Source organism: Topomyia yanbarensis, chromosome 1 (assembly GCF_030247195.1).
Source record: "Topomyia yanbarensis strain Yona2022 chromosome 1, ASM3024719v1, whole genome shotgun sequence".
NCBI lineage: Eukaryota > Metazoa > Arthropoda > Insecta > Diptera > Culicidae > Topomyia > Topomyia yanbarensis.
This window is the reverse complement of record NC_080670.1, coordinates 130939568-130966952: the sequence shown is the minus strand read 5'-3', so window position 1 is coordinate 130966952 and position 27385 is coordinate 130939568. Positions and strand designations below refer to the sequence as shown.

The 27385-nt window shown below is 37.2% G+C and overlaps 1 protein-coding gene across 14 annotated transcripts in view; it reads right to left on the bottom strand.

The window, feature by feature from the left end:
* Nucleotides 1-27385, bottom strand: part of LOC131694307 (teneurin-a) — a 1511233-nt gene that overhangs the window by 1038456 nt on the left and 445392 nt on the right. For all 14 annotated transcript variants that reach the window (XM_058982937.1, XM_058982945.1, XM_058982962.1 and 11 more), the window contains one exon: nt 7731-7837. In XM_058982937.1, the coding sequence (XP_058838920.1) occupies nt 7731-7837 (107 nt within the window). The remainder of the gene's footprint in view (nt 1-7730; nt 7838-27385) is intronic.

Here is a 27385-nt window from a genome sequence, read left to right as displayed (position 1 = left end):
CGATGTTGTCGCTGCCGTCACAGAACAATCGAGCGGGCCTCTGTGCGCTTGAGAGCGGGATTCTCTGGCACGCAAGTAGCCTACTTCAGGCTACTGACTGCGGAAGCTAAAAAGGTTACCGAGAAAAGGAAACTGAAGATCGGCTGGTCAGTATGTCCAGTTAGTATACCCCAGCCGCCTTCAGTGGATAGGTGCTATCGGTGTCTAGAATCCGGCCACACGTCGTACGAATGGAAGGGAATAGACAGGAGCAAATTATGTCGTCGCTGCGGCGAGGGGGGTCATAAAGAGCGGGGCTGCACTAAGGTGTACAAATGCCTTATCTGCACCGCTAAGAAGCAAGCCCTTGACCATCCTATGGGTGGACCTTCGTGTCCCTTCGGTGAGGCCAATAAGAGGAAGCTATGAACGTCACACAGCTTAACCATTGTGCAGCTGCCCAACAACTGTTGTGGCAGTCGGTCTCGGAGTCGAGGACAGATGTCGCCCTCCTATCTGACCCGTACCCTGCCGACAACGGCAATTGGGTGTTGGACGGGTCTGGGATGGCGGCAATCTGTACAACGGGACGGTTCCCGGTTCAAGAGGTAATACACTCCTCCGCCGAGGGTGTTGCGATTGGTGTGTTCTATTGTAGCTGCTACGCTCCACCAAGGTGGCCTATAGAACAGTTCAACCAGATGATCGACAGGCTCTTGTCCGACCTGGTGGGCCGGAAACCGGTAGTCATAGTGGGAGATTCCAACGCTTGGGCAGTAGAGTGGGGCAGCTGCTGTACAAATAGCAGGGGCCAAGCGCTACTGGAGGCGCTTGCGAAACTCGACGCTGTGTTAGCCAATAATGGCTTCGCTAGCACATTCCGTAGAAACGGGGTGGAGGCATGGATTGACGTAACGTTTACCAGCCCGGGTCTGGTTCCAGGAAGCTTTCACCGCGGCCCTGGGACAGGAAGCCAACACCGACAATCTAAGCGGGGATGCGCTGATAGCCATCCCATCACGCGCGACGCTACTATGCCGAGGAAAACCCTGCCAAGAAACGGCAGACGCCCGGTATACTGGTGGAGTGCCGAGATTGCAGCCTCACGATCAGCCTTCCTCAGAGCTAGACGTAGGATCCAAAAGCCCGCACCGAGGATACAAAATTGAACCGCCGTGAAGTGTTTCGAACTGCGAAATTGGCCCTTAACAAGGCCATTAAAAGCAGCAAGAGAGCGTGTTTCGACAACCTGTGCGAGAGTGCAAACGCGAATCCGTGGGGTGACGCCTACAGAATCGTGATGGACAAGGCCAAAGGGGGCTCTTCACCCCCAGAACGGTCTTCGAACCCGTTGGCGACGATAATCGAAGTACTCTTTCCGTCTCGAGCCACAAGCTTCTGGCCACCTGCACCACGAGACAGTGCGGGCACGGCCGAAATGGTGGCTCCGGTGACGAATGAAGAACTACTCGCAGTGGCTAATTTCCTAGCAATGAACAAAGCTCGAGGGCCGGATGGAGTTCCAAACAGCGCTCTCAAGGCAGCGATCATAGCGAACCCGAACATGTTCAGGCTAGCTATGCAGAGATACCTTGACGAGTGCCGCCTTCCCGACAGATAGAAAAGGCAGAAATTGGTGCTGTTGCCGAAGCCCGGGAAGCCGCCAGGCGACCTATCGGCGTACATACCAATCTATCTGATCGACACGACTGGCAAATTGCTTGAGAGGATCCTCCTCAAAAGGCTAACCACGTACTCAGAAGGTACGGACGGCCTGTCAAGCAACCAGTTTGATTTTCGAAAGGGTAAGTCCACGGTGGACGCTATCAACTCAGTGATGAAGACTGCCGAGATAGCGATCCAACGGAAAAGGCGAGGCATTCGATACTGTGCGTTAGTGACACTTAACGTGAAGAACGCATTCAACAGCGCAAGCTGAGATGCCATCGTTACACTGGCTTAGCCTACCGGTGGGTCTGTGCCGGATCCTGGAAAGTTATTTCCAGAACCGCGTACTGCTGCTATACGAGACCTAGGCCGGTCAGAAAAGGGTTCCTAATACCGCCGGAGATCCACAGGGCGCGATCCTAGGCCCGGTATTATGGAACCTCATGTATGATGGGGTTCTGAGACTACAGTTCCCTCCTGGGGTCAAGATCATCGTAACCGTGGAGATCTACGGGGAGTCAATCCCTGAGGTAGAACTAACCGCAGAACACGCAATCACCACTGCTGCGGAATGGATGAGCGCGAGAGACCTGGAGCTCGCTCAGCATAAGACGGAGGTGTTTATCGTCAACAACCGCAAATCGGCACAACATGCAGTTATCCATGTGGGAGAAGTCGCGATCACCTCACAGCGGAGTCTGAAGTCTCTCGGAGTCATCATGGACGACAAGCTGACCTTCGGCAGCCATGTCGACTATACGTGCAAGAGAGCTTCGACTGCTGTTGCGGCATTATCGAGGATGATGTCCAACAGCTCAAAGCTGTGCGCCAGTAGACGTAAACTACTGGTAGGCGTTGCCGTATCTATCCTCAGGTACAGCGGCCCGTTTTGGGCAAGAGCACTGAGGGTAACCAGTTACCTGCAGAAACTGGAGAGCACCTACCGCTTGATGTGCCTCAGAGTAGTATCTGCTTACCGCACGGTATCACACGATGCATCCTGCGTGATAGCGAGCATGATGCCAGTCGGGCTGGTCATCCGGGAAAATGAGGAGCCCGCGAGTGCACCAGGGTAGCTTCGGTCGCCAGATGGCAGCGTGAGTGGGATAACTCCTCGAAAGGTACGTGAACGCACCGGCTGATACCTAACATATCGAGCTGGGTGGGTAGACCCCATGGGGAAGTTCAATTCCTGTCAGGCCATGGCTGTTTCCGACAGTACCTCCACAGGTTCGGGCACGCGGAGGTCCCCGTCTGCCCTGACTGCCCAGGTGTTGAAGAAACTGCCGATCACATAAAGTTCGTATGTCCTCGCTTCGACGTCGAAAGGAAAGCAATGCTTGACGTCTGTGGCTGGGACACAACCGCTGATACCCTTATTCAGCGGATGTGTCAAGCGGTGGAGAAGTGGAACGCAGACTCGATTGCAACCACCCAGATTGCCAGAAGGCTAAAGAGAATCTGGCGCACCGAGCAACAGACGACGGGCACGACTAACTAGTGACTGGTTAGTTGGAGCGGAAAGGGCCGAGCGCGAAAAAGTGAGTGAATGGTGTGTTCATACTGAGGCAGGTTTGGCGCAGCGACTGGCAACCGTGTAAGGGGTAAACCTAGCCACCCCGAAGCAAGGCAGAAGAGTGAGTGAATAGGCATATATATGGACTGCCTCATGCCAAGATGGGAGAGTCGTAGCGTAGTATGTTGGGACTTCGCTATTTATACCTCGTGGCGTGGCAGAGGAGTGAAGGGTGAGCATCCAAGTCAGCCTCACATGGTATGCTAGGGGTGAGCACAAAAGTAAGCCTCACATGGTATGTTAGAGGTCAGCACAAAAGTAAGCCTCACAAGGTACGAAAAAGGTGAGCACCCAAGTAAGTCTTACGTGGTATGATAGAAATGGGGCCTAAGAAAAATGTCCCACATGGAATGCTAGGGGGAGCGACAGGGCGTAATAGAGTGGTATGATCGAGAGTGAATCAGGTGATAGGGTGAGCATCCAAGTCAGTCTCACATGGTATGTTAGAGGTGAGCACAAAAGCAAGCCTCACAAGGTACGAAAAAGGTAAGCACACAAGTAAGCCTCGGATGGCGTGATAGAGGGGAGCAGGGATGTAATGCACCTCAGAACAAAAAAAAGAGAAGAATAAAAAACGCTCTTTGCACTTTTCATGCGAACCACCGCTCTTCTCTTTCACATTAAACCTCTTCACTCCGATGTGTGTTGCTCCCATACGTGCATTCCACTCCTTGGCTGCACTTCTCAAAGAGTAGAAATAAAGAGGCTCTTTAGTGTGAATCTTAGTCCCCCGCGCACGGAGGTTGGGAAGGCATCCAAAAAACGTTTTAAACACGTTCTTCCTGTCAAACTTTTTCTGAATTTTAGTTTAATTCGCCTTCCTACCTACTTGCCAGTGAGGAGAGGCACAAAAAAGTGGCTCTTCAAAGTGACTCTTTAAACGAAATTGTGCAGCTCTTGGTGCACAGATCTTTCTCCTTTTCGTTTTCAAGTTTCTCTTTGTGCGGTCGTTCTGCACATCGCAGTGTTTTTGTGTGGCTCTACTTTTCATTGGTGTATTTCGCTCTTTGTGGCACATTGTGTAAGCAAATAACAAGCTTGGAGGTGAGCACAAAAGTACTCATATGGAGTGTTAGAGGGTGAATTAGGGTGTGACAGAGCGAGCACCCAAGTAAGCCTTATACAGGATGTATGAACGCGTGAGCGAGAGTGAGTGAGTACATCAAGTACAGCCATTCCCCCAGAAGTAATACCGAGAGGTAGTCCCTGGGGAGAACAATGGCGGTGCCCAATGGAGTTTAGTCGGTATTACCTTGTCATGGTGGAGCCCGACAGTGTAGTTTTCCTGGTAAAACACAATTGGCCTAAATTCAAAACTTTCTATTTGAATGAACTTAATCAGACAATTCGAGTCATTGTTACAATTTAAGAATTTATTGCAACTAGGACCTTTCTAGATTACAAAAGCCATCCCCTGGAATGAAAAGAGATATTATACAGAAGACACGAATACATGATAAAAAAGAAAATCTGTTCACTATTTTAATTAACATCTTTAAAAGGTAAGAGTATCGAATAAATCTGGTCAAGATTTCTCTATACTTCCATGTTCATAAAATATAATTGGCGCCCAAGAACCGACGGAATCTGAAAACATAATTTTCCGTTTAAAATGGAAATTTGTAAACACTTAAATTCATCTGAATAGACTGTTCAAAATTTTCAAAAAAGTAAAGACGATTCTATAGAATAATGTTGAGAAATTTTCATAAATTTCTTGAAAAATTCGCACAATTTATTCCTACTACTATTTACTATTTTTTGTGACTTTCGTAGTACCGTTGTCATTTTCCAACCGATTTTCATTTTTTTAAGTGCTCAGGAAAGAAGAAATGACTTTTCCAACGGTATGCTAGGTTATGTTTTTTGTTAACCTTCCGGCAGTCGCGCTGGTGCACTGAGTGCACATTGCTTTGAAAAACTAGAGAAATTATCTTAGAGCACCAAAGGGTGTTCATCCAGTGAGCCAATTTCGCGGAGGGAGGGTTAAAAGTACTATGCGGTTTACGGCCAATAATATGAAAAACAACCACTATTGTGCGAATTTTTCAAGAAATTTATGAAAATTTCTCAACATTATTCTAAAGAATCGTCTTTACTTTTTTGAAAATTTTGAACAGTCTATTCAGATAAATTTAAGTGTTTACAAATTCCCATTTTAAACGGAAAATTATGTTTTCAGATTCCGTCGGTTCTTGGGCGCCAATTATATTTTATGAACATGGAAGTATAGAGAAATCTTGACCAGATTTATTCGATACTCTTACCTTTTAAAGATGTTAATTAAAATAGTGAACAGATTTTCTTTTTTATCATGTATTCGTGTCTTCTGTATAATATCTCTTTTCATTCCAGGGGATGGCTTTTGTAATCTAGAAAGGTCCTAGTTGCAATAAATTCTTAAATTGTAACAATGACTCGAATTGTCTGATTAAGTTCATTCAAATAGAAAGTTTTGAATTTAGGCCATTTGTATTTTACCAGGAAAAAAAATCCTGGTAAAATAAAATTGGCCTAAATTCAAAACTTTCTATTTGAATGAACTTAATCAGACAATTCGAGTCATTGTTACAATTTAAGATTTTATTGCAACTACGACCTTTCTAGATTACAAAAGCCATCCCCTGGAATGAAAAGAAATATTATACAGAAGACACGAATACATGATAAAAAAAAATCTGTTCACTATTTTAATTAACATCTTTAATCAAGTAAGAGTATCGAATAAATCTGGTCAAGATTTCTCTATACTTCCATGTTCATAAAATATAATTGGCGCCCAAGAACCGACGGAATCTGAAAACATAATTTTCCGTTTAAAATGGGAATTTGTAAACACTTAAATTTATCTGAATAGACTGTTCAAAATTTTCAAAAAAGTAAAGACGATTCTTTAGAATTATGTTGAGAAATTTTCATAAATTTCTTGAAAAATTCGCACAATAATGGTTGTTTTCATATTATTGTCCGTAAACCGCATAGTACTTTTAACCCTCCTTCCGCGAAATTGGCTCACTGGATGAACACCTTTTGGTGCTCTAAGATAATTTCTCTAGTTTTTCAAAGCAATGTGCACTCAGTGCACCAGCGCGACTGCCGGAAGGTTAACAAAAAACATAACCTAGCACACCGTTGGAAAAGTCATTTCTTCTTCTTTCCTGAGCACTTAAAAAATGAAAATCGGTTGGAAAATCACAACGGTACTACGAAAGTCACAAAAAATAGTTTTTTATATAATTCCAGATTTTGTCCATTTTTCATACATTATTTCGTGTTGTATTTGATAAGATCTACAACCTATACTAGGTTACTTGAAAGGGGCCATGCATAAATGACGTAGCATTTTGGGGTGTAGAGGGGAAATGCCAACTTTGTAACGAAGTGTGACGAGGGGGAGGGCAGGGTCAGAAGTTGTGCGACGTAGCATTAAGTTCAAATTTTTTTGACGGGCATCAAACCCATTGATTAGAGAAAACATTTTAATGTCCCTCCATTCATTTATTTATTTATGTATTTATTTCTTAAGAGAAATAAATGTAAATTTTCACAAATTACTTTTCGGCTTTTCATGTGGTAAATTTTACGATTCGCGGTATCGCAAGCTCGCAAAAAAAATAAAAGATTTAGTTTGCGGATTTAACTTGCCACATTAGTTAGCTAATCTTGCTAACTAGCAAACTTAGTTTGTTAGCTGAATTAATTTTTTTTCTTCGGATTCAATAAAAAAAATTAGTAATTTAGATGAACATATGCTTTTTGGCAGCCGCAGGTTTGTGAACTGAGAGAACTTCATGCTCCATGACATAAAATTGAAAACAAATTTATCGATATGTACTATATTTGTAATGAAATGGGCTTATTTTGTACGCAATTTGCTGTTATAATGAAAATGTTAAACATTTTGTAAGGACGTGTATTTAAAAGAATTGTAAAACATCTTTAATTTCTTTCATCCCCACGTCACGTTACGCCGTGAGGGGGAGGGGGGGGGGGTAGCTAAATGCTGCGTTATTTACAGGGGGAGGTTAGAATTCTGTGACAAAATGCTATGAGGGGGAGGGAGCGGTCGAAAATCGTTGAAAAAGCTACGCCATTTGTGAACGGGCCCAAAAGTACAAAATCACTGTAGCACCGTGTTATTCTTGAAATTGTCAAAAAAAATATAGGTAGTCTCGAGAGAGAGAGAGAGAGAGAGAGAGAGAGAGAGAGAGAGAGAGAGAGAGAGAGAGAGAGAGAGAGAGAGACTGATCGAGGAAAAAAATATAGGTAGCCTTGAGAAAGACTGTTGCTGTTGAAAAGCTCTAGGTAAATCAGCACCTATCAAGTTTTGTGACCGGATCGAACGAAGGTTCAAGCCGGACTGGTGAGAAATTTATGTGATTTTTTTACTAACCTCATCAAACTGTGTATAAAACCTAAAAGAGGCCATCGCAATCACAGTAACTTATCAGTATTATTGCTAACTTTCCTTTAATGCATGTTTCAACATATTTTAGACAGTACTTACCAGCAAAATATCCCAGCATTGCTGTTAGTATCACGGATAGTAAGATTAAGGCAATACTGAAACACTTCCACGAGCATCGGTGCTGGCATCTTTTGTCTATATGAAACCTAGAATTATAAAATAAACAAAATAAGCAGTTCAATCAGAGATATCCAATCCAATAGTAAAACGAATTTATGGCTTAAGAAACTTTGGTTGAGCGCTGGTAGTTTATCCATATAAAAGCTTTATTAAACTCTAAAAGAAAAAAAATATCGTTGATTTATTAGATAATCGTGATTCCATTTATGCAAAATAGTTGGAATTAGGATGTATTGGTATATTGTTTTTGTATTTCAAAAGCACACTATTAACCCTTAAAACACTGGGACGTCCTTGTTGCATATTTTTAGTTATATCTTTTGATACAGTTAATCTATTTTCAATGCAAAAACGATTATAATTACGAGAATAGTTGGACTATATAATGAATACGGAGAAATAGGGGTACAAATAAAGCTCACATTTCCCGACGGTTTTCAGCTTCCCGGGATTCGGGAAAGAAACGTAAGAAAAATAAAACAATGACTTGTTTCCTTGAAAATAAAAGAATAAATTTAAAAGTTTTCAAACCTGATTGATTGCATGTATATCTGTCCTAAAGCAGTTGTCAGAAGAAGCACTGAATTATTTGATAACTCGTCACTCAGTTTAGTTTATACAATATCAACTTCTTTTGAATGATTTTTCTTGGATCAAACCTGGGAAAACCTAAATTCTGGTAATCACGATTACGATTGAGACAGTATCCTGAACGCAGGTACTGGAGTTACTGTCCAAAATTGGAATTCGTTGCAGAACATTTCAATGGGATGGGATCTATTTAATGCAAAGCATTTTTAGTTACCTTAGATGAAATGATTCAACTGCTCCAGGATAGTGTGCGATCAAGTAAAAAAACGTGATATATCGAATCCGTTCTCGGCACAGTTGGATCAGCATCACTCCGAATTAAGATTTAAATCAACATAACGCGGATAATGGATGAACTACGCAGCGATGGGTGAAGTCTATCGTCGATTTCCTGTTACCAGCGAGTATCCAAATTGCTTGGTCTTAAGGCAATTAAAAAATATTGTATTCTTGAAAGAAACATTGAAAGATTTTGGATGTGCAGGTTAATGGACAGATACTGCGTTCTGTACTTCTTTTCATACAAATTTAAATATCCCGGAAGGTAAAATTGTATGTATAATTCATATAATAAAATTGATATTACAATTCCAGAATAACACATTGGACGAAATATGCATTCGATGAACGGACCAAATACCGTGTGTGCTAAGCACGATATCTTTACAAACCATCCCAATTTTTCAAACTAAAAGTAATCGATTTTTTAAAGAAATCAGTCTAATTTCCATAACTAATCTCTATTTGCAAATGCTATTAATGTTAATAATAGGAATACCGGAAAAGCCAAAAATCCCGGGATTCCAGGGATGGAACCTCTAACCGTTACATACAAAGTATTGATTTACTGGTGTTTTGGAGGCAAAACTAAAGCAATTTTGAATATCGGGTAATGAATACACATCTACGTGAATCAAGGAATTAGACTCTAAAAATATTTTGTTAATTTTTTGTATGTATGTGACTAAAAAAAAGCACATCGGTTACTCGGAGATGGCCGAACCGATTTTCTCAAACTTAGTCTCAAATGAAAAGTACAACGTTCTTATAGGTTGCTATTGAATTTCAATACATTCCGACTTCTGGTCGATCACGTATTAAATTCCCATATAAATCGGTATCAGCATGTTATCTAAGAGATGCAAAATCTCATAAAATGTGTTCTAAATTGCATCACTGGCTCCAGATCAAATCTACATTGACCACTTTGGACACCTTCGGCGGGACCGGAAACTTCGGGAAAGTGACTAAGTTCCTGAAGTGAATTCACATCTGCTTCTTAGAAACGTCTGACTCTAATTTCACAAATTTAATCTCAAATGACAACTACAGCATCCCTATTGACTGCCATTTCATTGGAATCGGAGTTCTGGTTCCCGTGGTTGAAGTATGCGGTCACATGCGAAATATTCATACAAACCGGTATAATCATTATATCTAAATGATGCAAAACTAATTGAAATGAGTTTTTAATTGGTTGAAATTGTTGATCCAGATCACTAATTGCAAATCAAAGTCTCTTTGACCACATTGAGAACTGTTGAGGATCTCAGAAATTCAAGGAAATGGCCAAGTTCCAAAATTAGATTCACACCTGCTTCTCATATAACGCTGACTCTATTCTCACAATGTTAGTCTTAAATGAAGGGTATAGCATTCACATTGATTGCTACCAAATTTCATTTGAACAAAGTGTTGGTTCCAAAGTTGAGTAAAAGAATCCGATCACAAGTGAATATTCCATATAAAACATTTTATCTTTCTTTTATATAAAGGATATGCAATCACACTAAAAATCGACTATTTAACACGAGAGACATGAGAGCAAGACATAGACATTGACATGGGGACGGCTGCTGCACAACGAGGATGAAGATGGTCTGCGACAAGCATATTTGACATCTACTGTGCAATGGTAGTACTGCCAACACAGCAAATATGCCATTAGAAGCATTAGCTAGGGGTAAGAGACTAGGCGATTAAGTATTCACCTCACACGTTCGACTCAATTCATTGAGTTCAGGAAATGTGTGTGAGCTTAGGAGTGTGTATGTGTGTATGTATGTTACCAACAATCACACATCGGTTACTACAAGCGCATCGATTTTCTCAAACTTAGTTTCAAATAGAAGGCTTTTGAAATTGTTTCTGATACGACAACCGGTTCCGCAGTTACTGGATGATAAGCGCGGTAATATAGTAAATCCCCATATAAACTAGAGCCACCATGATACCTAAGATGATGTAAAACTTATTAAAATTGGTGTTAAATTACATAGATTTGCAGGCAAGTAGTCACCTTGATCATTCGAAGACAATATATATCAATTAGAACAGTTTTTGCAACCGGCTGAGACGGTTGTGCTTCCAGGTGGAAGGTTTTGTTCTCGAGAGAACGACGGAGTGCGAGACGCTGTATGCGTTTTTGTGGGAGAGAGAGAGAGACCAGTTTGTTAAGTGTGAGTTGACAGTTGATACGTCGGAGGCGTGTTCAACGGCATCCTCGACAAGTGGTGTTTTACAGCAAACCTCGGGTAGACGAATTTGCCTACCGCGGTGGCAGAAATCGACAGTGATCGTGCCTGTACACACAGAAAAATATATTGTATTGGTGTCGTCGGATAATTCTAATCGACGAGAGGGGAAGCGTCACAGGTAGACGAATAAGGAAAACAAGTGGCACCGAAAAGTGCCGCATCGACAGTGGAGTTTTCGCAGCAAGCCACAGGTAGTCATATTTGTCTACCGTGGTGGTGGAAACGGAGAGAGCGCGCTTGTGGTGGTGATACCGACGAGCAGCTTAACCGGAGAGAGTTTTGGAGTGTTGCAGGTAGGCCTATTTCTCTACTGAAGGAGCAACGCGACGAAGAAGGACAGCAAGTGTCACATTGTCAAACAACGGGCACCAAGTTTACAACGTGGCACACGAGGTGTGTTCTACAGGTGTCTTCGTCACCTCAGAGAGAGAGAGAGAGAGAGAGAGCAGATAACAGGTATATTTTTCATTCCTTTTTGTGATAGTTTTTCTTGCTAGGTATAATAGATGACGAGATGGGAGAACGAGTAACAGACCGTCCTCCTAAGCCTTCTGCTGAAAATGTAAACCCGATTAGAATTAAAATTTACCCAGAGTCGTCAACGGGACCACGGATTGTATTTATTAGGCGTAAAGCAAAGGCGCTAAATATCATCCAAATTTCGAAAGATTTGACTTCGCGATTCTCGGATGTAAAAGAGATCGTCAAAGTTAATAAAGATAAAATACGCATTGTCGTTGGTAGTCTCAAACAAGCCAATGCAATTGCTTCTTGCGAGCTTTTTACGCGTGAATATAGAGCGTATATTCCTTCAAAGGAAATTGAAATTAATGGGGTCATCACAGAATCGAGTTTGACTGTTGATGACTTAATTAAGCATGGGGTTGGTCGTTTCAAAGACACCATACTTAAAGTCGTAAAGATACTTGAATGCAAGCAATTGCATTCAGTATCACACGAAGGAGATAAAAAACTCTATCGACTGTCTGACTCGTTTCGAGTTACTTTCGCTGGGTCTGTGCTGTCCAACTATGTCATTATCGATAAGATTCGTCTCCCTGTTCGCCTTTTTATCCCTCGTGTAATGAATTGCCTTAACTGTAAACAGCTTGGCCACACAGCCACTTACTGTTCCAATAAGGCACGGTGTGGCAAATGTGGGTGTTCTCATCAAGAGGATACATGCAATAAAAATTCAGAAAAATGTTTAATGTGCGGAGAAAACTTGCATGAGCTCCTTGCATGCCCCATTTATAAATTGCGCGAGGAGAAAATTAAACGATCCTTGAAGGAGAGGTCTAAGCGCTCCTATGCAGAAATGTTGAAAAATGCTACCCCTAAACCCATCTTCTTAGAAAGCACTTACACATCTCTATTTTCGGAACAGTCTGACTCTGACGGAGCGTGCGAAGGTACATCATTTGTTTTACCCGGAAATTCCAGAAAAAGAAAACAGTCTTCTTTTCCCAAACTGCCAAGAAAGGGCCTTAAAATTTCTCCACCAATAGATAAACTGCGCCCAAAACCGAAAAATTCCGACTCAAAACCGAAGTCAATTCCGCCCGGTTTTTGGAATGTACAATCCAAACAGAACACCATTACTGGAAATAATAAAATTTCGACTTCCTCTGAGCCTCAGCCGGGGGTAGGATTATTGAAATTTTCTGAAATTGTTGATTGGATTTTTAAAGCATTCAATATTTCTGAACCACTAAAGAGTATACTTTCAGCTTTCCTCCCAACAATTAGAACATTTTTAGAGCAGCTGATTGCTCAATGGCCCATCCTTGCAGCAATTATATCTTTCAATGGATAATTCAACTCCTAAGGTGAAAGACTCCATCACTGTTTTACAGTGGAATTGCAGAAGTATCATACCAAAAATTGATTCCTTAAAAATTTTACTGCATAATTTAAAATGCGATGCTTTTGCTCTATGTGAAACATGGCTTACCTCAAACATTAATTTCAACTTAAATGATTTCAACATTATTCGCCTAGACCGAGACACCCCGTATGGAGTAGTACCTCTAGTAATAAAAAAGTGCTATTCTTTCTATAGAATTACCATCCCCATGATTGCTGGCATTGAGGCTGTAGCAGTCCAAACGAATATTAAAGGCAAAGATATGTCTATCGCTTCTATATATATATACCTCCCAAAGTTCAAATTGGACAACGTCAAATTTTTGAGGTAGTGGAATCCATGGCTGCTCCACGTCTGATACTGGGAGACTTCAACTCGCACGGAGTATTGTGGGATCCCTCTACAATGATAATCGATCCTCTTTGATATACAATGTTTGTGACGAATTTAATATGACAGTTTTAAATACTGGCGAAACAACACGCATCCCCAGACCTCCTGCACGTCCAATTGCATTAGATCTATCTCTGTGCTCGACATCACTTCGGTTAGATTACACGTGGAAGGTTGTACCAGATCCTCACGGTAGCGATCATTTGCCAATCGTTGTTTCAATTAACAGTGAATTAGGCCTTACGAACTCAATCAATGTTCCTTATGACTTAACACGAAATATTGATTGGAAAACATACGAAACATTAATTTCCACTTCTCTTGCTTCGACGGAAGAGCTACCCCCTATCGAAGAATATGAATTCCTAGCGGGTTTAATTATTGAAGCAGCAGAACAAGCCCAAACGAAATGCAATTCTGGAATGACAATAAATAGACGGCCCCCTAATCCTTGGTGGGACAAAGAGTGCTCTGATGCATATGAAGCTAAACAAGTTGCCTACAAAGAAATTATGAAACAGAAAGGTGGTATACGTAAGAACATTGAAACTTATTTTATTTTGCAAAACAAATTTTACAGTATACGTCGTGCCAAAAAGTCTAGTTATTAGAGACGCTTCGTTGATGGCTTGTCAAGAGAAACATCAATGAGTAGTACTCTTTGGAACACAGCCAGAAGAATGAGGAATCGAAACGTGACTAATGAAAGCGAAGATTTTTCGAATCGTTGGATATTTAATTTTGCCAAGAAAATTTGTCCAGATTCTGCTCCTGCGCAGAAAATCACTCGCGATGCTCCCACAAGTAACGATTTCATAGATTCGCCTTTGACAATGATGGAATTTTGAAAGACTTGTCGAGCTTCAAGCTCAAACCAGATTCATGACAATGTATATCAATCACATGTTACAAGAAATAACGCCTGCTAGGTATGTTCCCACATACGTCAATGTACTAGATACTCCTGAATCCACTTTACTCCTCGACACGTCCATGCAAGCAGAGATTCGTGAAATTCCGGATCATCTACGCTCGCGAAAGATCCCTAAAATTTTAACAAGTATATATCAACACATAGACTACCTTAAAATGTTTTACACTGATGGGTCACGAATCAGTGAGGCCACTGGTTTTGGTATTTTCAACAATAATTTTTCAATTTCTCTCAAACTTGCAGAACCCGACTCTGTTTATATAGCGGAACTAGCAGTAGTTCACTATAGTTTGCAAATAATTAATACTTTACCCCCGAACCATTACTTTATCCTCACTGATAGTCTCAGCACAATTGCAGCTCTACGCTCAAAGAGGATTGATAATCACGATCCATTCTTTTTGGGGAAGATACGAGAATATCTGAGTAACCTAACAAGAAAATGTTATAAATTTACCCTAGAGAAAGCTGATAATTTAGCCAAGATTGGTGCACTAGATGGTGAAATATATGAAAGACCCACCGCTTACAATGAATTTTATAACGCTTCTCGACAGAGGACGCTTGCTAGTTGGCAAATATCTTGGGACAATGAAGATCTGGGACGAAGGCTACACTCAATTATCCCTAAAGTATCAACGAAGGCATGGTTCAAAGGATTGGATGTAAGTCGGGACTTCATCCGTGTGATGTCTAGGCTCATGTCCAATCATTATACTTTAGATGCGCATCTCCGTCGTATTGGGCTCGCTGAGGGTAATCATTGTGCTTGTGGAGAGGGTTACCACGACATTGAGCATGTTGTTTGGTCCTGCACTGAATATCGTAAAGCCAGATCACAATTAGTAGATTCTTTACAAGTCCGAGGAAGACCAATCCATATTCCTGTTAGAGACATCCTGGCGTATCGCGATCCTCTATACAAGGAACTATCTAATTCTATCATTTTCTAAAAACAGCGTCTGTCAAAATTTAATTAAATTCATCTCCTCATACTCTCATCCAAGGCTAATCATTCACCAATTAAAGTGTCCTAGAATATTCAGTTTTTAAGTTTAGACAATAAAAGAAAAAAAAGTAAATAAATCCACCCGAAAATACTAGATCATTATGAAATACAACAATGTAAGGAAAAAAGCAAACAATAAAGTGATTTCAGTGTTAGTTTTAGACAAATTACTAGTATAGTTAAAATCAGTCTTAAGGATTTTTGTAACGTGCTATGTAAAAAAGAAACTGGCGTAAAAAGCTTTTGCAAATGCCGTGTCAAATAAACGTATGAAAAAAAAAAATATGTATATATATATATATATTATATATATATATATATATATATATATATATATATATATATATATATATATATATATATATATATATATATATATATATATATATATATATATATATATATATATATATATATATATATATATATATATATATATATATATATATATATATATGTATATATATATATATATATATATATATATATATATATATATATATATATATATATATATATATATATATATATATATATATATATATATATATATATATATATATATATATATATATATATATATATATATATATATATATATATATATATATATATATATATATATATATATATATATATATATATATATATATATCAATTAGGAATTTGTCACTTAAATACTTTAAAATATCTATATTGATATTTAATGCTATTCAAAATGAAAAATGTGACGTAATCGCTTTTTTTCTTTGATAATTCAACTTTGACTACATACAAAAAACGCCTGCCTTTTTATCTACCATCTTGGTCGAAGTCATATCATAACCTGCAAGCAGCGATACAGCCCACCATAAAACTTGTCAATCGTAACATAGCTACAAATGCGCTATGATAAACACACTAGCTATATGACTTGTTATGTTATAACAAACTCAGGAGGACATGTCATATGGAAGTATTTTTTAGGTATATCAGGTTTTATTAAAAAAAATGTCGTCCTGTACAAAAATTCATGCAAACACAAAAAAGCACAAATTAAAATTTCTCAAATACATGCCTCTTACGTTGCTTGAATGAGAATTATACGTTTGAAGGCGTTTTCCGAGTAAAAATCTATGCACTTTTAACAAAATGTTGCATTTTTAATCAGAACTTGGTAGTGTTATTTTAATTCTATCATTTTTAATATCACAGAATACCCATTTTCGGCCGAATTCATGGAGCGCATTTATTTTGCGTAATTTTTGCATTATATTTCACCGTAAATATTTAACGGCATGCCTGAAAAACGAGTAAAAATGGGTCGTAAACAAAAATAAACATTTCCTATATTCAATATTTTGGGAAATATTATATGTATACCTAACAATCATGCATTTCGTTCGATGATTGAAGTTATGAGGTGTGGAATAATAAAACCATGATAAAATTTCATTGAATATATCCAATCAATGGAGAAAATCCAAGCTAGAACTGAAAGCTTTAACATGGAAAGCAGAAGAGACTTTAAAGACTTTGAAATAAAACGATTACTCCCATGGTGGTTTGCATATCAAGTTATACTGGTAGCAATATAACTGGGCCAACTTGTCATAACACGGGTTTATAGCAGCCTGTAGAATGGTGTCAAAACCATGAAGTATGCATGGAAGATTTTAAACAATAGTTGTAATAAACGCCATAAAACTTCAATATAACCAAAATTGTTACTTGAGAAGGCAATCGATTTACCAACTACGCTACGCCTACCCCCAAACAAAATTTAATGCAATGCTTAAAATACATGAAATAAATATTATGAATTAAATAAAAAAACATAAATTAATTAAATTACTAAGACAAATAATATGAATATAATAGAATCAACCCTTTAATACCTAATACGAATATTTCTTGTAACTATAAGCGCTCAAATAACCTACATTCTCCTTTCTCACACGACGCTGCTGTCGTTCTCTACTGCAGGACGCCCAGCGCTATACGGCAGCCTGTGTGCAAAGCAGTAACATGACAAAAAAATACTGCCCCTAGTATAGCCATCAGAAGTGAGTGATAAAGCTTCTCTTTCCTTAATTTACACTTTTTAATATTTTTAATCCCAAGCAACGACAATGAATGCGGTTCATATACGCCACGACCGTCATCAACGCTTTCGTGTGCGGCCTTCTCTCTTTAAATGTGCAGAGAGCAGTATACATTATTTTACTACTGTGCGGAAAGTGTACTCGATTTGGATACCGTTCTGGCAGGATCAGTAGTGATGCGTCGCTGTAGCGGGCTGTACGGCTTGTGCAAATGTAAATGTACCGGAAAATATGTATTTTACCGGTACCGTTTGCATCCCTGGTCACAGATATTAGTTGTACTTGATTTTGTGGGGAAATCTTGTCTAATCCCAAAGCTATAGCTGATTAAAAACGTTATCATTCACAAATAACAGGGGAAGCAGTTAATAAAATCAATAAAACGAATTGAATGGATAAAATAAACAAAACGAAAAAAATTATCAAATGAATAAAAAAAATTATTAATGCACCTAGCGGTGCAATTGTGTCTTTCCCATTACTCCAAACTAAAATTCTATGGCTGGTTATGTTCAATATAATTGTGAAACTGTTTATTACATTCTTAGTACACTTTGCACTTACACTCAATGGCTCGCCAGCCACGAACTTGATGAGCTAGTTGTCGATAGTAAAAACAATTGAAACAAAAAAAATATTATCTTCGATTTGCACCCATTTTAATAAATTTGGCATCATTTTGATAATGGTGATAGTGATATGATAGCGGTACAAGTTTAAATGAAAATATGCTGTGTGGCCGCACTTTTCAAACCATAACTCTGGAACTGGAATCCCGATCGAACCGAAATCGATAGCAGCCAATGGGAAAGTCGTACGTTTAGATACATATATATATATATATATATATATATATATATATATATATATATATATATATATATATATATATATATATATATATATATATATATATATATATATATATATATATATATATATATATATATATATATATATATATATATATATATATATATCAATTAGGAATTTGTCACTTAAATACTTTAAAAACCACGAAATGTGATTATTGCAACCACGGCAAATAAATTAATTTCGACTGAAGTTTTGGACACAGTGTCCACACTAACTCAACTTTGCAGTTTTAGTTTCGAGTTATTAGTAGATACGCGAAAGTATTTGGATTACAAAGCATGTTCGTTGGGCTGTTATAATATGGAGTTTCCGGCTCGAATACACACCCATTGCATACATCTGATCAGATTAGATACATCGAGACATTCAATTTAGTAACACCCAACTATGTGTTAGAAAATACGAAACAATTTTGAACAATATATGTTTTGAGCAAATCGATAGCCTATTTTGTTCGTATTTGTTTATGTACGATTTAAATGTACATTTGTATCGCTTTAGGGTGTGTGTGTGTGGAAACCACGTGATGTATTTGGCTATGCGTCAATATCACTTTACTCGCTCCACTCTCAGTAACACGAAGCAATTTTTATGATTTCATATAGAAAGGTTATGTAATCGTTTCAAACGTCGACTTTGTAACCGAGGCCCGGAGGGCCAAGTCTTATATACCATTCGACTCAGTTCGACAAGATTGTAAAATGTTTGAGTGTGTATGTTTCTGAGAGACGGCTGGATCGATTGGCACAAACTTATTCTTTAATGAAACGTACGACTTTCCCATTGGCTGCTATCGATTTCGGTTCGATCGGGATTCCAGTTCCAGAGTTATGGTTTGAAAAGTGCGGCCACACAGCATATTTTCATTTAAACTTGTACCGCTATCATATCACTATCACCATTATCAAAATGATGCCAAATTTATTAAAATGGGTGCAAATCGAAGATAATATTTTTTTTGTTTCAATTGTTTTTACTATCGACAACTAGCTCATCAAGTTCGTGGCTGGCGAGCCATTGAGTGTAAGTGCAAAGTGTACTAAGAATGTAATAAACAGTTTCACAATTATATTGAACATAACCAGCCATAGAATTTTAGTTTGGAGTAATGGGAAAGACACAATTGCACCGCTAGGTGCATTAATAATTTTTTTATTCATTTGATAATTTTTTTCGTTTTGTTTATTTTATCCATTCAATTCGTTTTATTGATTTTATTAACTGCTTCCCCTGTTATTTGTGAATGATAACGTTTTTAATCAGCTATAGCTTTGGGATTAGACAAGATTTCCCCACAAAATCAAGTACAACTAATATCTGTGACCAGGGATGCAAACGGTACCGGTAAAATACATATTTTCCGGTACATTTACATTTGCACAAGCCGTACAGCCCGCTACAGCGACGCATCACTACTGATCCTGCCAGAACGGTATCCAAATCGAGTACACTTTCCGCACAGTAGTAAAATAATGTATACTGCTCTCTGCACATTTAAAGAGAGAAGGCCGCACACGAAAGCGTTGATGACGGTCGTGGCGTATATGAACCGCATTCATTGTCGTTGCTTGGGATTAAAAATATTAAAAAGTGTAAATTAAGGAAAGAGAAGCTTTATCACTCACTTCTGATGGCTATACTAGGGGCAGTATTTTTTTGTCATGTTACTGCTTTGCACACAGACTGCCGTATAGCGCTGGGCGTCCTGCAGTAGAGAACGACAGCAGCGTCGTGTGAGAAAGGAGAATGTAGGTTATTTGAGCGCTTATAGTTACAAGAAATATTCGTATTAGGTATTAAAGGGTTGATTCTATTATATTCATATTATTTGTCTTAGTAATTTAATTAATTTATGTTTTTTTATTTAATTCATAATATTTATTTCATGTATTTTAAGCATTGCATTAAATTTTGTTTGGGGGTAGGCGTAGCGTAGTTGGTAAATCGATTGCCTTCTCAAGTAACAATTTTGGTTATATTGAAGTTTTATGGCGTTTATTACAACTATTGTTTAAAACCTTCCATGCATACTTCATGGTTTTGACACCATTCTACAGGCTGCTATAAACCCGTGTTATGACAAGTTGGCCCAGTTATATTGCTACCAGTATAACTTGATATGCAAACCACCATGGGAGTAATCGTTTTATTTCAAAGTCTTTAAAGTCTCTTCTGCTTTCCATGTTAAAGCTTTCAGTTCTAGCTTGGATTTTCTCCATTGATTGGATATATTCAATGAAATTTTATCATGGTTTTATTATTCCACACCTCATAACTTCAATCATCGAACGAAATGCATGATTGTTAGGTATACATATAATATTTCCCAAAATATTGAATATAGGAAATGTTTATTTTTGTTTACGACCCATTTTTACTCGTTTTTCAGGCATGCCGTTAAATATTTACGGTGAAATATAATGCAAAAATTACGCAAAATAAATGCGCTCCATGAATTCGGCCGAAAATGGGTATTCTGTGATATTAAAAATGATAGAATTAAAATAACACTACCAAGTTCTGATTAAAAATGTAACATTTTGTTAAAAGTGCATAGATTTTTACTCGGAAAACGCCTTCAAACGTATAATTCTCATTCAAGCAACGTAAGAGGCATGTATTTGAGAAATTTTAATTTGTGCTTTTTTGTGTTTGCATGAATTTTTGTACAGGACGACATTTTTTTTAATAAAACCTGATATACCTAAAAAATACTTCCATATGACATGTCCTCCTGAGTTTGTTATAACATAACAAGTCATATAGCTAGTGTGTTTATCATAGCGCATTTGTAGCTATGTTACGATTGACAAGTTTTATGGTGGGCTGTATCGCTGCTTGCAGATTATGATATGACTTCGACCAAGATGGTAGATAAAAAGGCAGGCGTTTTTTGTATGTAGTCAAAGTTGAATTATCAAAGAAAAAAAGCGATTACGTCACATTTTTCATTTTGAATAGCATTAAATATCAATATAGATACAATGGTTATACATTTCGCACTTACGGATAATACTTTAACATGTATCGAAACTACTATTTTAAACTATATTCTAAAATGCAGTATGTTGCTGAGACCGCCGTCAAATATATGATTTGTTGACAGCTATAGCAAATGTCACACAATGTAATGCCCTTTTAGTAAATGTATTGATAAATTAATTTGAAGTAATCAAATTAGCAGGAAATTTCCGTATTCATGTAACCGGAGTATCTTGTTTTGGAATCTCATGTAGAAAGCATTGTGGTAATAGCTTGTTGAACTTTTGAGATCCGGTTGGCTCCTTAGGAATAGAACTGAAGAATGCCACACTTTCCGTTTCGAAGAAGGATTGTAAGTGCAGAATTGTAGTACTATCCATCAAATTGTTTTGTTCACTGAGAATTGGCAGCAAAGTCTTTCCAAACAGAAAGGAAATAAGTCCGCTTTACTTTGAACAGCCAATTTATTTTCGTCGAGCAGAAAATAAAACGAGTAAGAGCGGAGCGTTTGTGTAATAGCGTCACTAATCTCTGTGTTGATTTTTATGCTTTTGGATGCAACTAACCCCAAAAAAACTTCGTCAAATTTCTTTTTAATATTGTGTACGTGAAAAGACACAACAAATAATATGTTAAGTTGTATTAACAGGTCAACAAATCTAACCTCTGCGGGTGAAATGTCTGGCGATATTATGAAACAGCGCCCTGTTTACATTTTCGTAGAACATAAATAAAAATATTAAAATCAACCGCAATCTCCACAGGCACAGCATTTAAGCTCAACCTGGGAGGGAGAAACAGACTCAATAAATGTGAATGTCATAGCCAGCCAGAACGAAACTTTCACTCCGAGCCACAAAAAAGTGTTCATCGAGGAAATGAGAGTATTGTCATCATATGCTTGCTTGAAAATGTTTCCGAACGATGAGTTTCCTTGATTTTTGTCTAGATTGGGTGTAGCAGTAAATATTATTAAAGTTTTTCTGTGATTTTAATGCCATTTTCAAATTAGCCAGATGAATTTTTCGGTAATCCGTGCTGCCATTATCAAATAAATTGTATTTCTACGTATTCAATGAAGAAGAAGAATTTAGATGCGTTCAAAAGTTTCGAGCATCGTTTTAAGACAATATTGCGATCTTGCTATAATGTAAAATAAAGGGTTAATTTTATATGAAAATTTCAAATAATATTTACATTTTAATGAATTAATCAAAATACCAGACAGAACGACAGTTTATGAACGAGGAGAAGAAAGGAAAGAGGAAATGGTCACTATAAAAAAACAACTGGAGGGGGATTCAACAAAAGCGTCTTTTTCACTTGAATCTTTATAAATCTTAATAAGTCTTTATAGTGTTTGAATTATGTAATTTATCTGTATCGTCGCCTACAAGATCAATGAATTACGCCTAAAATATATTTTATGCTTGTTATGAAACCAGTTATGGAACTGAGACGACGCTGTAAATGTTCTCTACTCCAAGAAATGGGAATATAGAATCAAAAAATATGCTGTGACGTGCACGTTTTTTGGTAATTCAAAAATACTTTTTGATTTAAAATAATTTATATCATCTGTCTATTTAAAACATGTGATAAAAGCTATTTTCATATCTATAGTAGGGGAACATGGGGAGACTTGACCAGGTTTTCAGCTAAAACTGCATAAATTTCTAAAAAGATCATCAATCCATTAAAAGTTATTGAGATATAATGCGCAAAGTTATTGTGCGTCTTCATGATTTTTGGCAGAATTTTTAATTTAATTTTTGAAAAGTTACAAAAGTTTTTCAGAGGTCGTTTTTTTTTGGTCAAGTCTCCCCACTGCGGAGAGACTTGACCAAGGCGTGGGGAGACTTGACCAAAAGATTTTTAAAAAATCTTAACAAAAAATAATGACATAAAACATACTGTAATTATTTTTTCCATATTGTCGAGATCTTTAGGTAGCAGTAAAAAATATAAAAGGGTTGCATTTGATAAATTTAGATTTTTTATAATGCATTTCTTTTTAAGCAGTTACTGTACTGCTTGCATTGCATGTTCACACATCACGAAATCAGTCCTACTATTGCTAACTTTGTTTACTAACACTAAAATATAAAGACTTATGTTTGAGGTGGGATTTTTTATGGCGTGATTAACATTAACAGTAGATACCCAAAGCATAATAGATATCAGGAATTTTGTATCTTTCTTCAGCTAATTGCCACTTGGTCAAGTCTCCCCATAAAATCTTGGTCAAGTCTCCCCAACATTAGTTATTACGTTGAATGTCATTCAAATTCTAGTAATAACTATTCCAATGTTCCAATTTATGTATAATCATTTCACTGCTTCACAAAGATTAAGATGGTATATTGGTACATTAATAGTAATTAGTAGTCGAGTAGATATGTCCATACAAAGTTTGATAAAAAATTACATCATTTAATGCAAATTTATTAATCACGTAATATTTTCTGTAAGGAAAGGATTTTTCATTCCAAACTTTTAAAGTTACCTTAAGGGATCGAAACAAGTATAAAAATATTTTTGAAAAAAATTTAAGAATCGAATAGAAGACACCATAGCCAAAAATAGAATTTTGCGCTTGGTCAAGTCTCCCCATGTTCCCCTAAAGACAAATAATAATGGTGTAAATCGTGCGAAGAAAGTTTTAAAAATTTGTGACTTATTTAACAATTTTAGAATAAGTGACGCCTTGCTAGTCAGATTTGACGGTTCTCCAGTTTAAAGTTTCTTTTGAGAGTATACTGAGAAAATGAAAATCATCAACGTAGGCTTAGGTGCATGCTAATAAATATAAACAAAGTTTCGAAAAAAATTGACAAGTTACTTCGACATGAAGTTTGACATCGACATATTTTTAATGTTTGGGTGCTCATGCAGCTTAATCTGATGATCCGAATCATGAAAAAAATTCCATTTCCATCTATTAGTTAAAATCTTATACTACGAAAGTAATTTGCAAAATAACCTTGGCTAAATTTGACAGTTCGACGGTTAAAATTGTTGGATGATGTAAAAAGAAAGTTGGAAACAGTTTTCTGTACTTTATTTAGGTTGGCAATATTTTTCAGTAGTAAATAAAGGGCAAATATAAAAACGAAAACATGTTATATCAAACGTTTTTTCTGTTATTTCATTATGTGGATATTTACGTTCCAAGGCTGCAGCCGTACCTATCTACCTATCAAATACCTACCCGGATAGAATTTTACAATAGCAGTTACCCTACAAACTATCATAAAACAATAAATATTATAGTTATTATTGTTTCAACATTATTCGATGCCAAGTTCTCACAGTAGATTTACAATAAAATTTCATGTAACAATAAATTTCACTGTTCAGCAAAAAACTGATACAGTGCATTCACATTAAATTTTACTGTTTTCGAGAAAAAAAAAATGTATAGAGAAAAATTGATTTTTTAATGCTAAGATACATAACCACCCCCCTTTTTCACTGTAAAAGTCTATTTTACATTGAAATTTACTGTAAAAACGTTAAAGTTTATTGTTTTTGTATTGTATCATAACACTAAAACTTACTGTAAATTATTGTAAAATTACTGTACTGTCACAGTGAAAATCATGGTTTTGTTACTGTACATTTCTATTCGAATATGCATTGGTCAACATTTCACAAATCAGATAAACATGCCTCTACCGGCGAGTTTCCTTATTCAAGGATTCTCTTAGCTAAATTTTTATAAAATTAAATTCTATTTTTCAGATTGAATTTAATATTGTATCGGTTTTTAATAATCAGTGTAAGAAATTTTTTAGGAAGCCGTGGTAGAATGAAGGAGAAGAACGGCACAAAAATCCTATTTCAAAAATAGAAGATTAGACACATCGTTCCGAAATTTGTCCCTTTTCACTCGAGTACTGGAAGCACACTGTCGTCTGACTTTATCTTCAAATCAATGTAAAGCACCCGGAAAAAAAACTTTCACTGATTTTATGCTGTCCCAAGCTCCTTTCCATCACACGATTGAAGTCATGTGCCGGTAACACGCTTGCATCAATGACACGCAAAAAGAAATTTGCTCATTTATGCGTCGCCCACCTTGATTGATTTTAGCTGTCGAAAGTTTTCTTGCTTCTTGACAAGTGCTATTATTTACACTTCGTGCGTAGTGTCTGTTTCTCCCTCCCAGAGCTCAACCATCGCACTACAGGGCAAATTCGTTAGTTGGGTCACGACTGCGCCCCAACTAGCGAATCGTATCCGTAGGCATACGACGTTGCCACTAGCTAAAAAATCATTGGATAATGTGATTGAATACATCAGAGATGGCCTTCAAAAGCGCAACATCTAACACATTTATTTCACTAAAAACATTCCGGAATATGAATTCAAAAAATTAAGTTCCAATGAATTTCAAAGTATGCTTTTTTCTAGATCACCACAGAAATCACAAATGAGCCCCTTGAAATCGATGACTTTCAAACGTCAATCAGTTTTTGACTTTCAACTTTAACATAAGAAAATCTTTCAGTTGGGGCATGCCCCAACACGCGGACACCCAACTAAAGAATTTGCGGTGTAATTCAATACGTGGATTATTCAAATAATGTTATTTTTTTGCATCGATAAACAATATTTACTATTCTACTGATAAATGTTAAAGTTACCTTATTATTTAAGATCGCTAGTCCTGGTGTCATATATTCGTTTTTTTTTAATTTACTGACGTCATTCCACGCGAAGTGATAAAAAAAAGATGCAAACTTGAAATCGACCTTAACGGATTTGAACCAAATTTGGAGGAATTGTTCATCAAGGACCAATATATAAAAACCCAATTTTTGTGTCAATTGAACCACCCCTCGGGTCATGGAAGCACCCCCCGTTTTGACAAATTGCCAAAACGTGGATTATTCTAATAATGTTATTTTTTTGCATCGATAAACAATATTTACTATTCTACTGATAAATGCTAAAGTTACCTTATTATTTAATATCGCTAGTCCTGGTGTCATATGTTCGTTTTTTTTAATTTACTGACGTTATATGGGTCATTCCACGCGAAGTGATAAAAAAAGATGCAAACTTGAAATCGACCTTAATGGATTTGAACCAAATTTGGAGGAATTGTTCATCAAGGACCAATATATAAAAACCCAATTTTTGTGTCAATTGAACCACCCCTCGGGTCATGGAAGCACCCCTCGTTTTGACAAATTGCCAAAACCCTTGATTTTCTTTTGATCATATCTCCGGTTCTATTTACTCTAGAATCAAACCGCTGAAAGGGTTTTGAATACAATTATTCAAGGAGTCTAGAAAAAATATTAATTTTTGGTGTCAGTGCTGCCAACTATGCGATTTTTTCAGTTAAATATTGAAAATTAATTTTTCTCTCAATACATATATTTTAATTTTGAAAATTCTAATGCCATCATATTCCTCAGACATTTTTACATTAGAAACACTTATAATCTCAATATAATTTGAGCGCATCCTGAGATACACCGTTTTGATAAAAAAAACTCGAATTTTCTCATATGAAAATCCATTTTCATTGGCCGAAATTGAGAAAATTTTCAAACGGTCATAAAAATCGACCCTGATCTGCTAGAAGCAAACCAAAGTTTTTCATCATTTCTCGTCTACTTCACGAAAAATCATGTTTGAACTCAGAATACTCAAGTTGGTTTTTTAGTGTTGTGCGCTTGTGATTTTATATGGGAAATTGCGATTTTTTTCCTTCAAAACGGTGTATCTCAGGATCTGCTCAAATTATATTGAGATTATAAGTGTTTCTTATGTAAAAATGTCCGAGGAATACGATGGCATTAGAATTTTCAGAATTAAAATATATGTATTGAGAGAAAAATTAATTTTCAATATTTAACTGAAAAAATCGCATACTTGGCAGCACTGTCGCCAAAAATAATATTTTTTCTAGACTCCTTGAATAATTTTCTTCAAAAGTTATCATACGGATTGATTCTAGAGTAAATAAAACCAGAGATATGATCAAAAGAAAATCAAGGATTTTGGCAATTTGTCAAAACGGGGGGTGCTCTCATGACCCGAGGGGTGGTTCAATAGACACAAAAATGTGAGTTTTTATATATTGGCCCTAGATGAACAATTCCTCCAAATTTGGTTCATATCCGTGAAGGTCGATCACACGTGCCTTGATCACTTCGCGTGGAATGTATCTATCCTGCATTTCTTAAGTATGTCCACCAAATCGTAAAATTGATTCACTAAATTCCATTCTCTTTCGCTCCTCAAGTTTGACAACTGCATCAGTATAAAAGCTCCCACCATTTAT